General features: G+C 32.8%; 1 protein-coding gene across 1 annotated transcript in view; it reads left to right on the forward strand.

The window, feature by feature from the left end:
- The first annotated feature begins 418 nt into the window (after window positions 1–418).
- LOC120354693 overlaps window positions 419–15840 on the forward strand; it is a 90248-nt gene continuing 74826 nt past the window's right edge. The window contains exon 1 of the mRNA XM_039442112.1: window positions 419–467. Within this exon, the coding sequence (XP_039298046.1) occupies window positions 419–467 (49 nt within the window). The remainder of the gene's footprint in view (window positions 468–15840) is intronic.

Genomic DNA, 15840 nt, shown 5'->3' on the forward strand with positions numbered 1-15840 from the left:
AATTGCTTTATGGAAGTATTGATTTTAATTTTCACAATTTGAAGATTTGATAAAGTTCTTGAAAGTGGAACTCTTATAATTTGTCTTCTAAGGTATATTGAGAGTTTTGATTTTATCAACCAACATTTTCATTTGGCCTCAAATACACTCGTGTCAACATAGGATTTTGAGGGCTTCATGGAATTTACCTCCTCCAATAACACTGGTGTTGCATCCATCATAGAACACCTGTTTATTCACATTAAGTGACCATATTGGTATTATAATTATTATTCAATGAGATCTGTACCCACCTTTTATATGTACATGTTGAAAGCAATTGGACATTTGCTAAAGGAAATACTTTTTTTTCAGGAAATGCCCTTTTTCGCATCTCGTGACATGGAAGTTTCTAGAACAATTGGATCCGAGGCTAGCAATGGGATTCGCATCCAATCCCGGAGAAAACATCCAGCAACAGGCAAATGGTGAGTCCTTTATTCCCTCTTCTGCTTCCACTGGCTAACCAGCCACTTATGTTCTGCCTAGCATGTACAATGACCACCTATAGCTTATAGTAGAATATTGAACTTGAATTCAGTGAATAGTCATTTCAAATTGATGACATTCAACTGTATGCTTAATTACACCATAATGTATCAAGTACCACAACTTTGAGGAAGAAATTAAGAGGAAACTTTGAGATCATTAATGTCCAGTATTTTTACAAAGAATGATCAATAATCCAAGTATATACTTGTATATCAAACAGTAGTTTTTGTTATTCAGGGCTATGAAGCCCACATCTATAAGAACGTTATTCAAAATTATAATTCAAGATTATACACACATATTTGTGTGTGCACGATTCAAAAATCAAAGCACCCTCATTATTGGATGAGTATTAAAATATTTCTATGATTTCAATTGTTCAAATGTATATCAGTTTATGAGATGTAATCCAGATTGCATAGTATGATAATTCTAATTTTACATTCAAACCAAATAACTTCCACTCTTGATTCTCAACAATATTTGAAATATCATCATTATACTGTTGACTCATACTCATTGGGTCTTATGAAATAAGGAAAGAGTGATTGAGTAGTGATAAATTCTATTACCATTGGCTCATATTTCAACAATCGCAATAACTGTACTGTTCCAAAAGTTCGGGAAGCTTCTAAGATGAATGAGACTTATCAGCTTCCTTACATAATTGAGATAGTTGCAGGAATTCTTGCACCTTGGTGACAATTTGCTTCTGAGAGGAATCATTATCATAGCAACATAACATAGTTTAAAGGATTAAATATACAGATTTTAGTCAAATCATTTACTCTTAGATTAGGTTGTGCCACTTAATCATGGTCTCTCACTCTATGTCCCTACACTCCCTCCCACACAGTGCTGAGATTAGAAAATGATGAACTTGCTTGTTGTTGCTTGAAAGGTGGTTTGTTGTTTTTTTCGTTTTTCTGTTTAGTTTGCTGGCTCATTCGGTGTTTGTTAGACAGTCAATAGTTTGATAGACCCCCTACTAAAAAATTACAAGCTTGAATCAAATCAAATTGTTCTTATTATTCATGTAAAAAGAGTACAAAAATCCAAATCACACAACAACGTTACATCTTCTGCATACAAATAATCATAAATTAAACTTACAGTGAATAATTAGTCGAAATAACTAAATCTAACTGTGCAAAATTTCATAGTTACAGAAAATACAACATTATTTTTTAAATAAACTTCATGAAAACTCTCCACAAAGCCTGTGACATTCCTGTACATCATACCAGTAATCTTATTCAATCAACACTGTTTCAAGAATGCGCTCTGTGGAAGCTGACCAGGTTAACATCCATCTTAGATCATGAGATTTCCATCAGCAATTAAGATATACATTACCTGGGTCGTTTCTCACACATCACTTTGGAAGAATCACCATACTTTGTAGAATTTATTGAATAATTATAGCAATATTGTGATCTTTTGTGATAAAAAAGGTGTTTCACAGTGAATGCAACCCCAATTTCAAGAAGAAGGTGAATGCATAGGTAAATTTCAGGTGACCAAACTTCAATGTTGACAAATGTGTTTAAAAGGTCAATTAAGTGTTAGAAAAAGTTTTTTATCCATTAGTGATGTTTTTGCTGTCAAATGGAGTTTCCTCATACAACATGTTTCATCATTTAATATATTTAATCTATTTAATTAATTGGGAAGTGTTTTTTTTGTATTGTTCAATTTTAAATAATGTTTTTTGTGTAGTTGAGAAGTTGATATTGTGGTAATTATTCATATTGAATGAAAAAGACTAAGAAATTGTCAAAAAAAACACTGATTTATTGATAATTAGAAAGGCCGGTTTCGGTTTTAAACCAGTTTATCAGAGATTGACAATGGTGTAATAACCGAAACCGGTCTTTCTAATTATCAATTATTCAGTGGTGTTTTGACAATTTCTTAGTCTTTTTCATTCAATTTAAATAATGTGTTTGTCATAGGTCTTGTCAGACCTGGCAATGTAAGATGTATTTAATAAATATCAAATATCTCTTGTGAGAGCCATTTGTATAAAAGATAAGTGATGCTTAAAAAACATCCCATAAATACCAGAGTTACCAGAATAAGATTGAAAATGTTACTATAAAAAAGTACTTGATATTGTCAATGCCATATCTATTCATTATAACATTTAGAGTGAGATAGTAGTTTCAGTAGTTACATACAGAAATATTAATTTCCAGTAAGTTTAGAGCCAAGTAATTGAGCAGCAGAGGATATAGTGGCTGGAACCATACTGGAACATTCTGTTCGGCTATTAGCTGTTGACTAAGGAAGGTTGAGCTTGACTGTCATTGGCCGAGACTATTATCATTATTATCATTATTTCTATTATTTTCTATTCTATTTCTATTCTATTTTTATTCTATTTTTATTTTTTTTGAAGGGACGGATTCAAGGATCCAAAGTTTGAAAGAACCCTACAAGTCAACATAAGCTCATTGTGTTCCCAAAGTAGTATGCTAGTTAGTCAAACCAATACCTGTGTCCTTTACAAGAACCAGGAGTTTTCCCTTATGCTAACATCCCATTCATCACCTGATTGCTTTTTGCAATCCAGTGTGATATATGCTTGCAGTCTTTTCATACTGATTAGTCCTCGTGATCTACGTGAGCTCCACTCCTGGCCTTCTTTGAAGGTCCTTCTTCTGAGAGAGGGACGCTAAACTGCCTCTAGGGCGTCCGGCGCCCGGCCACCCACGACTCTGCCTCTTGACCCACATTTGTGCCTGGAGTTTCACTCATCTCTAGTCTCTCAGTTTTTTCTTTTTGCTCCTCCGAAACTCTACAGGGACAAAAGTCTCACCTATCTCAAGAAGTATTGCCTGAATGGCCGCCCTTCCTTGAGCAGTGGTGAGTTCTCCACCCACAGATTCGTGACCTACATGAGTTCCACTCCTAGATTTTTCTGTAGGTCCTTCCACTGAAGGAGGGGTCACCAAATTGCTTCTGGGAACCCGGTCACCCTCGACTCAGCCTCTTGACCTACATTTGTGCCTGTAGTTTCACCCATCTCTGGTCTCATGGGTTTTTACTTTTGCACCTCTAATACTGCCCTGATTTGGCCAATCTCGTGGGTTTAAAGGCAAGGAAACCTCTGGTGTTGCCCTGTAGTCCCTTTTAGTTGCCTCCTACGAGAAGCAGGGATACTGTGGGTAAAATATGGATTTCAACACATTTTTTAGTATGATTTCAATTCAAAGCTCCCCCAACCCACAGAGGGTGGCCGAGAATATACTAATTTTCTGTGTACAGTCTCTGCCATACTGACATTGACAGTCGAGCACGACCTTCATTCACCAACAGCCAATGGCTGATCATAGGGCATCATATTATACTATACTCTGCTGTTCAATATTCAAGCATCCAGTTCACTAGATATTGATAATGATGTAACTACTGAAACTAGTTCCTCAAATTGTTCTATTCATTTGGTGTTTTTCAAAATATCAAATCGCTTTCATTTAGTATATTGATAATACTCACTAGGTCCTAGAATAATGGGTCGATTGAATAGAAACTAAAATCCAGGACTAGCAACGTGCCATTAGTTCCTGCTAGTGCAAAAATTCAGTGTTGAATAATCATGTGCTAGTTCTAACAAGTATTCACGTGTTAGCAGAAAACTCTTAGGGTATGATCACATTGGATGCACATTTGTGCAAGTGCACATGAGATCATGCATGAGCAAGAAAAAAAAATTGAAGAGATCCTTAGAAACATTCATATTGAATGTGTGCTTTTGCTGGTTCAGGCAAGTCATCACGTGTTTCTATTGCTCTTTCCAGATTTTGTTCCTCATCTGCACGCTTTGTTATGCATGATCTTGAGTACACTTGCACTTACTTGCATTCAATGAGCAAATACTATGTGAAGCAGCTGTTGTTGCTAAGTCAATTTTCATCCACATGCATTGAGTGGTTGTAAGGGCTTGATAGTTCACAAATTGAAAAACTTTGAAAAATATCACCAGTAGAATGTTTTTTTAGCCTTTTAGTGCCCCAAAAGGACATTATCTATAGTGAGGTCCATGTTATAATGGCAGTGTTCGATTAGCAATGGTATTAATATCCTTGTCTATTATTCAACAAAGCGGATTGCACTATCTCTTTCTTGCTTTGCAATAATCTTGTATCAGCTACCTTCAAGAATGCATTGACAAGACAGTGAGGATCGGCAACATTGTTCTCATATCTTTCTCCACTGCCATTATAACTTGTACTTGACTATCCCGAAAATTTAAACTTCATGAGCTCTATCTAAAAAATCAATGATCTGAAAAAAAATTATCATGTCTCATGTATCTCGCCACACTTCCGCGACCACTCACACATGTATTGAAGATAATCACACATGCAGATTTGGAGTCTGTTTCTACAAGTCTCTGTGTTACCGGGTCCGGTTGATGCCTCCTGGTTATCTTGTTATCATTGATGGCAAGTTGGTATCAATCAGATCCTGTCTCACGTATAACTGACGACAGCTCAAGAACATCAGGCAGGTATAATGTAGATATAGATTAGAATGTTATAATGTAGATGTAGATTATGAAGAATATAAGTTATAATGTAGATAAAGACTATAATAAAATCACTTTGCTTCAGGGGTGCCCAGCCCCCCCTAGGGCAATGGTGCATGCCCCCCCCCAATCCAAGTGTAATGCCCCCCCTCAAAGTACCCCAATTCCCAACCCTTTAGTTTTTAACATTAGTCAGTGTATGACAATAAAATTCACATATTACATCCTAATCTTCCAAAGAACATTATTTTTACCTTTGGTCTTGTGAGGAATTCTTTCTGTTTTCATATTATTGTGAAAATATATACCATCGTTCCTAATCTGTTTTAAAATAGAAATAAAGTATCTTTTTGATATTATTTTTGAGACTAGCAATGCAGCCGTTCTTGTTCGGGAGGACTAAAAAGTACTACATTACATCAGGAAAAACTACATGACAAATATTTTAATAGGATATTAAAAGATAAGTAAGGGAGGCTTTGCTTTTCAAATGTTAAGGTTACTTATAAAAAGTTTTTTTTTCGAAAGTTTTCCAATTTTTTTTATGGTTCTTTATGTATTTTGGGGCGCAGAATTCTAATCTGAAATTGCTGACACGCCAGAGGGCGACTTCACCCCCAAAATTTTGGGTTTTTTTTAAGTTTTCCATTTAATCTCGAGAACCTTGAATTTTTCGAGAAAGAGCATTCTCTATATAAAAGAGCAATATTAAAGATAATAAAATTTCCAATGAATTGAGTGGTCGCGCAGGACTACTTTTTGGATTTTTTATCTGAAGTGTTCCACAAGATACACAACTTTAAATGTGCGAGAAATTTGTTATATTTCCCCCATTTCCACAGTCTCACATATGCAACGTTGTGTATCTTGTGGAACACTTCAGATAAAAAATCCAAAAAGTAGTCGAGATTGTGATGAATTTTCTGCTCTTTTCACTCCCATGAATTATACTTCTGTTTCCAATACAGTTCAAAAGTTACAGCCAATCAAATGATGAATTAATTTTCTCATTTTTCTTGCGATTTTACTGTTATTGAAGAGTCTCTAAAATGAGTACCTTACACGATAAAAACTTGCGATTGGTCTTAAATGAGAGAAAATTCCATTCTCTACAAGCTGAGTTGCCTTAAATTGATCTTGCATTACTGTTTATATCGAAAAACTGTCGAGACTCTGAAAATGAGGAAAATATCGCAAATTTCTTGATCTTTTGAAACAAACTTATCTCACTTCACGATTATATTTTTACAAAAATCATTAACCTCACATAAAAGAGGAGATTCTTTCCTTCAAATCAAGACCAAGTATCATTTTGTGTTACCGAGACACACAGTTTTCAATATAGAATTCGGTCATTTTTCTATGCATTGAAATATGGGCTAAAATACACTAAAGGAGGAATTTCCTATATTTTTAACAAACTTTGGTGAGATGATAAATTATTACCAACCGCCTTGACGAGCTGATATGAACGAGCTGTAGTACGAGGAGATGTGATCATTCAGTCAAAAGTTATAAGTGTTTAAAGTTTTGATCCTGGACATATCCTTATGTGTGCCCTTCACTAGGAAATACTGAAATCTAACGAGTGATTATCATAGCCCTCATAAGGTTATTTCAGTCGAAATATGTTTCTTTTTTGTTAGGAAGGTCATGAAAAGGTATTATAATGAAAATTTGAATTTTGGCTGTAGGACATGATTTTCTATTCTTGGGTGTAATCCCCCTCCCACCGCTACTAAATTCAAAAATAGGTACCTAAGGAATTCTGTTCAGAATTATTAATATTGTTAATTCACATGATGTGTGGCTTTCTATCATTACTAGAAAAAGATCCTAGTTGTATAGCATAGAAGTGGTGGGTTTGCATAATTTTGAAAACCCCTTAAAAAATACCCCTTTTTTTGAAAACTCTTAGCTCCAGAATCAAAAATATTGTAGAGTTCCGCATGACCACTCAATTTATCGAAAATTTTATTATCTTTAATATTTTAGAGAATGCTTTTTCTCGAAAAGTTAAAGGTTCTAAAGATTAAATGGAAAACTTGAAAAAAGTCCGAGATTTTGAGTTTTTTTGGGAGTTTTGGGGGTGAAGCCGCCCTCTGGCGTGTCAGCAAATTCCAGATTGGAATTCAGCGCCCCAAAATACATAATTATAGAACCTTCACAAAAAATTCTTTCAGGCTGTATCCTGAAAAACGACCATTTGACTGGGCTATTATACAAAACAGAAAAAAGTAATGAAGCATTACAATAGTTGCTTGATCAATGTGTGGTAAATGGGGTGTAAATTTAAAAGATAAAAATTGGCTTCATTTGATATTTTTCACAATTTTTTTCTTCTGTCAAATTCACTAGAGTTTGCGATGTTGTTTATAATTGCATTCACATTTCAGAGACATTAATATCATCATGAAACGCCTTCAAAATTAAAATAATTATTTGATTAAAATGTACATTACAATTTAACTTATCATTGTGCTTTCAAGAAAATCAGGTTGCAACAGCAAGGAAACTCAAACACAGGACCATTAAAAATTAAAATTAAGCAAAGGAAATCAGAATAATAGTGGATGATGAAGCTATAATTTATTTTTGTCAAAGATTCACCTTCAAACTCATAGGCTTGAAATTATTCAAATTCCTGCATACAAAATATTATCAATATTGTATTTTTCATGCTTTTTATTGAGTTACACTTTGCAAAATAATATAACATTGTAAAGGTGGGAAAAAGTATTAAAATTAACTACATTAGGATATCTCTATTTAATACCTTGATTTTTTAGCCATGATTCAAAATGTTGACATAAAATATAAAAAAAATCATGCCCCCCCCCCAAAATGTTGATGGCGCAAATTGCGCCATGCCCTCCCCTTGTGGGCATCCCTGCTCCGCTTGTATGGGCTACTTGAATAAATTTAAACTTGGAAATGTCCAAAGGCCAAAACTAGCTGTTTGAAATGTTTAAAATATTGTGGCACTTCATGTTTTTATATTGTTTCTATAAAAGACTATAATGTACATATAAATTTTAATTATTAGAATTCAATAAAATTGCTTAATACCCTTTTTTATGTTTCATTAATTCAACACATTTTAGAACTTCTTATAAGCATTTTCAAGTAATAACAAAATAGCATAAACAACATTAAATCAATCTTGTTGATATTCATGATATATTAGTATTGATTGATTATCCATATTATTCAGTTTTTAAAAATGTATGAAAATAGTTTACTTGATAATTTCTATTTCATTCTAATTATTGTAGTAGTCATATAAAGAGATGATGTAGATTAAAATGTGTATATAGAATATACCGACAACTTTTCGAGTATAATCTTAGATTAGACATTTAAACCAAATAACATTACCACAGATACTAGACTTCTTGTCTGTGCTTCTACTCTCGATTCTCAACAACTCGTAGACTTATCGATACGTCCAGTTTTTTTTTGGCGGAGCACAATGCACTAACAGTTACAGAACAGTTGAAAGTGTGATATCTTGTCAGTTCTATACTTTATATGACTCAGTTATTGTGTCGGAGAGCAGTCCATTTCAAAGTAGTAGTGCATAACTGATCACTGCATGGTGAGATGATGAGGCAGTGAGGGTGTCTCTGAGAGTTCCATTCTCTGATAATTCTAATCGATAAATTATTATGTGTCACTGTCTTGGAAATGACTTTAAATAACAGCAAAAACATTGTGGAATCTTTGATCTGGAATGTGTAGTAACATTTTTCTCATAGCAGTGAACAGAAATCCTCTGAGATATGGATGCAATAATTGTTTTTCAATATAGGCATAGGGATAATCATTATTCTTGTTAGTAATAATTTACCAATATTTTAAAACTATTTTTCATTTTCTAGTAAGTTCTTCTTGTCAATGGGTTTTGTGATATTTTATTACATTGTTCAATTTCAAATCAGATTTTCTCTCCATTATTCATTCTTAATTTATTTATACAAAGAGTACACTATCGAAATGATAGGGAGAGATAATACAAATATTACATAATTTTCATTACTTGCTTACTATCTGGCAATATTAACATTTTCTGATGGAAAGCAATTGTAGGAAGTGTTTCACTTTTTTAAACTAGTGGTCTGGACTCGTTGCATCCTGAAATTACTTGCAAAATCTGCATAAATATTCATGTGTAAAATTACTGATAAACTAGAATGTGACAACTAAGTAAGTGATAGACCTTTAGTATATCATAACTCTTTGGGTCATTTAATTTTTAACTGTGACCAATGAGACCTCACTTTTGATTGCATATCACTTGAAGACCACTCAACAACGATCTGGGATGACCGGCCTCAGTCATGTCCTCAATATGAATCACCTTCTTTTTTAAGCAGTTGACCTATAATTTTTAAAATCCATTCACAGACTCTGCAGAGTTACAGACCTTTTAGCCCTTTTATATATACTATTACAGACCAATTAGCTCTTTCATAATCCAAATATAGTAATTGTGTCTCTGAGTATAAGATCATTCAAGTATATTGTATGTAACATTGTTAATCAGGACTACTTGTATGAACAGGATTAAAAATGAATTATGTATATTAGTATAATAATTGCATATCCAAGAATACAATAATTCAAGTATATATGGACACAACTTATAATTCAAAATAAGACTTTCTCAACTTAATTCATTAACTTCTGTTTATATTCGTTTCACAACTATCTAACTATGATTAAATCTGGATTGTCAGCCTATTATTTGTATTGTTGTAAGAAGTTCAGTTGAGCATGAAAATACTAGAGTGGAAGTTATAAGAAATTATTCAATTCATTAACATTATCTTTTCAAAACCATTATAAATTATTGAGTCTAATATATTAAATTTTTCTTATTTTAAATAATTTCTTAGCACCTATTCATTAACATTACACCTCATTCTGTAACATACGTAAATACATTGTATAACATGTAATCTAATCCAGCCACAGCTTTGGAACACCACACTCGATGATGATCTGTGATGTCCGGCCTAGGACAAGCCCTCTGTGGGTCACTTAATTTTTTACAGTGACCCATGAGAGCTTGTCCTTGATCGTATGTCACTTGAAGACCACTCAACAAAGATAGGAGATGACCGGCCTTAGTCATATCCTCAATATGGATAATCTCATCATTAAAGCAAGAGACCAATAATTTTTCAAAATCCATTCACAGACTCTGCAGAGTTTCAGAGCTTGGGTGTGAATATTGTATGTAACATTGCTCATCAGGACTACTTGTATGTACAAAATTGGTGAATCAATTGATTTGGAATTATTGTCTATGTATTATGTGTATTAGTATAATAATAATTGTATATCAAAGAATAAAATAATACAAGTATATATTTGTAGCAGTACAGTATTACATTGTTTTTTCAGTTCTACTTGTGTGTACAAGAATCTAAAATGGAAGTACCCTTTTCATAGAATAATATGATAATGATTCTATGATTATCAAGAATGTCTGATATGTATATTAATATAGTAAGATCTAATCTGAATCACATAACATGACACGACCTAACAACTGCTTTTTTAGTCAGCCTGGACCGACAACTTTACATGTCCATCTGATACTCATCTATGAATATTTCAATTGTTGCACTTTTCTACAATTCTAGTAACTCTACTCTACCGAAAATAAAAAAAACTTTGAAGATGAATGAGACTTATCAGGTTCACTGCATGATTTTCAAAATTTGATTCAATTATTTGTATAGAAATAATTGAACAAGATTGATGAAAATTGCTTTATGGAATTATTGATTTTAATTTTCACAATTTGAAGATTTGATAAAGTTCTTGAAAGTGAAACTCTTATAATTTGTCTTCTAAGGTATATTGAGAGTTTTGATTTTATCAACCAACATTTTCATTTGGCCACAAATACACTTGTGTCAACATAGTAGTTTGAGGACTCGGAATTTACCTCCTCCAATAACACTGGTGTTGCATCCATCATAGAACACCTGTTCATTCACATTAAGTGACCATATTGGAAGAAATTAAGAGGAAACTTTGAGATCATGAATGTCCTTTATTATTACGAAGAATGATCAATAATCCAAGTATATACTTGTATTTCAAACAGTAGTTTTTGTTATTCAGGGCTATGAAGCCCACATTTATAAGAATGTAATTCAAAATTATAATTCAAGATTACTCACACATATTTGTGTGTTCAAGATTTGAAAATCAAAGCACCCTCATTATTGGATGAGTATTAAAATATTTCCATGATTTCAATTGTTCAAATGTATATCAGTTCATGAGATCTAATCCAGATTGCATAGTATGATAACTCTAATCTTACGTTCAAACCAAATAACTTCCACTCTTGATTCTCAACAACATTTGAAATATCATCATTACACTGTTGACTAATACTCATTGGGTCTTATGAAATAAGGAAAGAGTGATTGAGTAGTGATAAATTCTATTACCATTGGCTCTTTTTTCAACAATCGCAATAATTGTACTGTTCCAAAAGTTCGGGAAGCTTCTTAAATGAATGAGACTTATCAGCTTTCTTACATAATTGGGATAGTTGCAGGACATCTTGCACCTTGGTGACAATTTGCTTCTGAGAGGAATCATTTATCATAGCAACATAACATAGTTTGAAGGATTAAATATACAAGTTTTAGTCAAATCATTTACTCTAAGATTAGGTTGTGCCACTTCATCATGGTCTCTCACTCTATGTCCCTACACTCCCTCTCATACAGTCCTGAGATTAGAAGATGATGAACTTGCTTGTTGTTTCTTGAAAGGTGATTTGGTGGTTTGTTGTTTTCTTCGTTTTTCTGTTTAGTTTGCTGGCTCACTCTTTGTTTGTTAGTCAGTCAATAGTTTGATAGACCCCCTACTAAAAAAAATTACGAGCTTGAATCAAATCAAATTGTTTTTATTATTCATGTTAACAGGGTACAAAAATTTTTTGGTGAGAATGTAAGAACAGCACAGTATGAGAGACTACCAGCATCACATAGCTTCACATAGCATAACAGAAGAAATGCAAATACAAATGCTAAGAATAACAGAAGAGATTCCATGCACTTGACTTTTGTGGTTGATTATTCAAGAATTCCCTATGGTATCACTATTTCAAATATTGAACTTTGAAATTATTTTTCGTGAAAACTGTGCTTGTACTTAATTTATTTGTGGTTGAAGATGATTCACTAGATCATGTTTTCGACTTGGATACAGTATTTTATTCATTCAGAGTAATACAAAACATATTATCACGCCTGCATAATATATACTGCCTGCATGAGCGGTAGCGTAGCTGGCAGGTAGCCAGCATAGGGAAATAATCATTGATATGTATGATCTTGACTCCATCTTCAAAAGCGTCTAAAAAAAACGGTGCTTGTACAAAATTCGATATTTGCATATTCAGATGACACAAAATTCGTAGTTTATTGTCAATTTTTCTCAATTTTTCCGGGCTTGTGCACTACAAGTTCACGGAGCCTGTTTTAGTTCAATGCACCAACGCCAATGCCGATTCATCTAAAATGACTAGAAACAGTTTTAAACTTTTAATTGTTAAAAATATGTCTATGATTGATTCTAGTATTGGAAGGAGTGCCATTACATGTTTCAATCATCTCATTTTACTTTGATTTTCCAGAAACTTCCCAAATTTTTTACACAGCTTCACCCACAGTTTAGAATGATGAGATTCAATGCCTTGAGTAATCTGTGATTACTTTATCCTTCGGCAAACATGATGAGTTAATCATTCTTTACCTGAAATGAGTGCGCATGATAAACTTCCACCTGTAGGATAGGTGTAGAAAATATTTCTTCTTTTTCTGAAGCCCCTTTCACACGGCTCGTGCACACGAGATAGAGGCTACCTCTCATCTCTCATCACCAGAAAAAAACTAGAAGTCTGATTTCATATTTGGTTTCACCACCCTCAAATTCAATTTGCGTAAGTCCGATTTCCGAGAATAAACGTTTAAAAACCAAAATTTTTCTGCCAAATGGAAAAAAGAAAGTAAATATTTTAACCATTTTGAAATCTCATTATGTATTAGATTGTTTAATGAATTCCATCACCAATTACATTATCATCATAACACTTTGATCAGAAATCAATATGAAAATAAATCAATTGGATAACTTTTGATTAATTTCTTTGGCTCCTCATTGTAGGTTTGCACCTAATATTTTTAGACTAGACATTATGATAATCATAAGATTGGTGGAAAAACTATGTTCAGTAATAATATTTTTCCTGTGATTTGAAGTTTGAGGAATTCCATCTTGAACTCTATAATTTAATTTCTGTCCCTCACGGTGCAGAATTATGATGCCTAATTATTAACAATTATTGTTAATGAACACAAGTTGTACAGTATAGGCCCAATCGAGATTTTGGTCATACTTCGTATGAAATGAGCGCTGCTATCCAGAGATTGTCAGTTTGGTGTAAGGGTAAGCATTCCTGACCGGCAATTATGAGGTACTGGGTTTGTTTCTCGGGCTGACAAATGATTCCTGAATAGTAGCGCTCATCGAATTTCCGTCTTGCTGTTCACCCTGTTGTCAATATTTGCAGTGGCAGCTTCGGGGTGAATTGAGCTACAGCATCGAATTTGGATTCTCGTTTAACAATAATATTAATTTATAGGCATTTGAATAATTGCAACATCTCAGTAACATAGATAAGATGTTGTAGGACTAAGACATGGCTATTTTAAACACAAAAATCGAAGTTGAAACTCCTTAAACTTGAAAATTCATAGGCAGTACTTTATGACGCTGAATTAAAATCTGCTTCCAGAATTCAGCTATCATTACTTCATTCCTTTTTTTCTATCCGTGAATTGTAATCTTGCTTTTAAAATATGTTCTCTATCAAGAAAATAATAGTAGAGTGGAACTTTCAAAAAAAAAAATTCAAAGTTTATAACTTTGTAAATAGATCATTCTTATCTACAATATTTAGTTATAGGATAGCTATAGGAATAATTTAATATTAAATTACACTGACATGTCACCTGTCATTTGAGTGAAACTCAAATTTCGACGTTTTTTTGATAATTGTGAATAAATAAATAAATATCATTTATAGTAAAACTCTGAGTAATTCTTGGATAATCACCCACAAATTCAAGTGCACGACATTTCCTTGTTATTCTAGACTGAATGCAATGTGTTACACATATCGAATCTCTTCTGACTAACAATGAATTTTGTACAAGCACAGTTCTCACAAAGAAAATTGAAGTTTGATATTAGTGATAGTAGTATTTTGGGGAATTCTTGAATAATCACCCATAAAAGTCAAGTGCATAACATTTCTCTTATTATTTTCAGACTAATGCAATATCCATCACATACAGATTCATTTCTGACCAATAATGAATTTTGTACAAGCACAGTTTTCATGAAAAAAAAAATGTTAGAGTTCAATATTAGTGAAAGTATTCCTCTATTGAGTTCTTGGAGAATCACCCACTAAAGTTAATGTTAATGTTTTTTGCTGAATAAGATCATCTTCTACTGACAATGAATCTCGTTGAAGCAGAATGAAAACAGGAAAACATTTTTTCGATTTTATTGATGGTAGTATTCTAGGAATTCATGGAGAATCACTCACAATATAAAAATAGGTTGCATTCGTCATGATATTCTGAGCTAACAGCAATGATTCAACGTTCAACATTCAATGTAATACAAACCATATTATCACACCTGCTTATATACTGCCTACATAAACGGTCACTCATTTTTGATCACATTCAAATAAATAAAATGAAAGGTGCTCAGGAAATTTTTGCACATACAAACAAAAAAGGTCTCTTTTATCCCATTGTAGATTTCCCTAAGATTTTTCATTGCATCACAATCCAGAGAAAATAAAGCATAGCTTAACACTTCCAGCATAGGGGAATTGTCATTGATATTGTATGACCTAGACTCAATCTTCAAAAGCATCTAAAAAACGGTGCTTGTACAAAATTCAATTTTTGCATATTCATATGACACAAAATTCCTTGTTTATTGTCAATTTTTTTAGATTTTTTCTGACATGTGCACTACAATTTTACACTTTTCCAGCATATGGAAATTAGCATTGAAAAATTGAAAAATGACCATGACTGCAACTCCAAATGCATGTTAAAAAAAACCGGTGCTTGTACAAAATTAAATTTCAAGATATTCTGCCAGAACAGAATTTGTAGCTTATTGTGAATTTTTTTGGAACTTGTGAACTACAATACAAGTTCATGGAGCATGAAAGTTACCCTTTATTCTTTGTGCTACTTGATTTATCTTATTATACAATTGACAATGAAATCTATGATTAATTTCTTTTTTTATAAAAAATGAAATTACATTTGTTTTTTTCCCATAAAATAACTAACTAGTCTACTAAACTAGCTACTAAGGAATTATCATTCTGAACTCATATAGTGAAAAATAATGCACTCATGTTTGTTTATAATAAGGGTCTATTATTCAAAAAACTACATGACTTATAGTGTTTCTGTAGAACACATGTGGATTGTTTCATGAAAATGGATGAAACATGGTCCATTAGGAATGTCCTAATATGAAACCTTACAGTTATATTATAACTCTTATAATACACTCATTTATTCAATTTCATCATTGTACTATTTTATTGCTTAATTGTGGCTTCCTCCACTGTTTTCAAAAAGCACAAAAATAACTTCACTGATAGAACAATAGAATATAAAACTACATTATTAAGCTTACAT

Source organism: Nilaparvata lugens, chromosome X, assembly GCF_014356525.2.
Source record: "Nilaparvata lugens isolate BPH chromosome X, ASM1435652v1, whole genome shotgun sequence".
In the NCBI taxonomy this organism is placed as follows: Eukaryota; Metazoa; Arthropoda; class Insecta; order Hemiptera; family Delphacidae; genus Nilaparvata; species Nilaparvata lugens.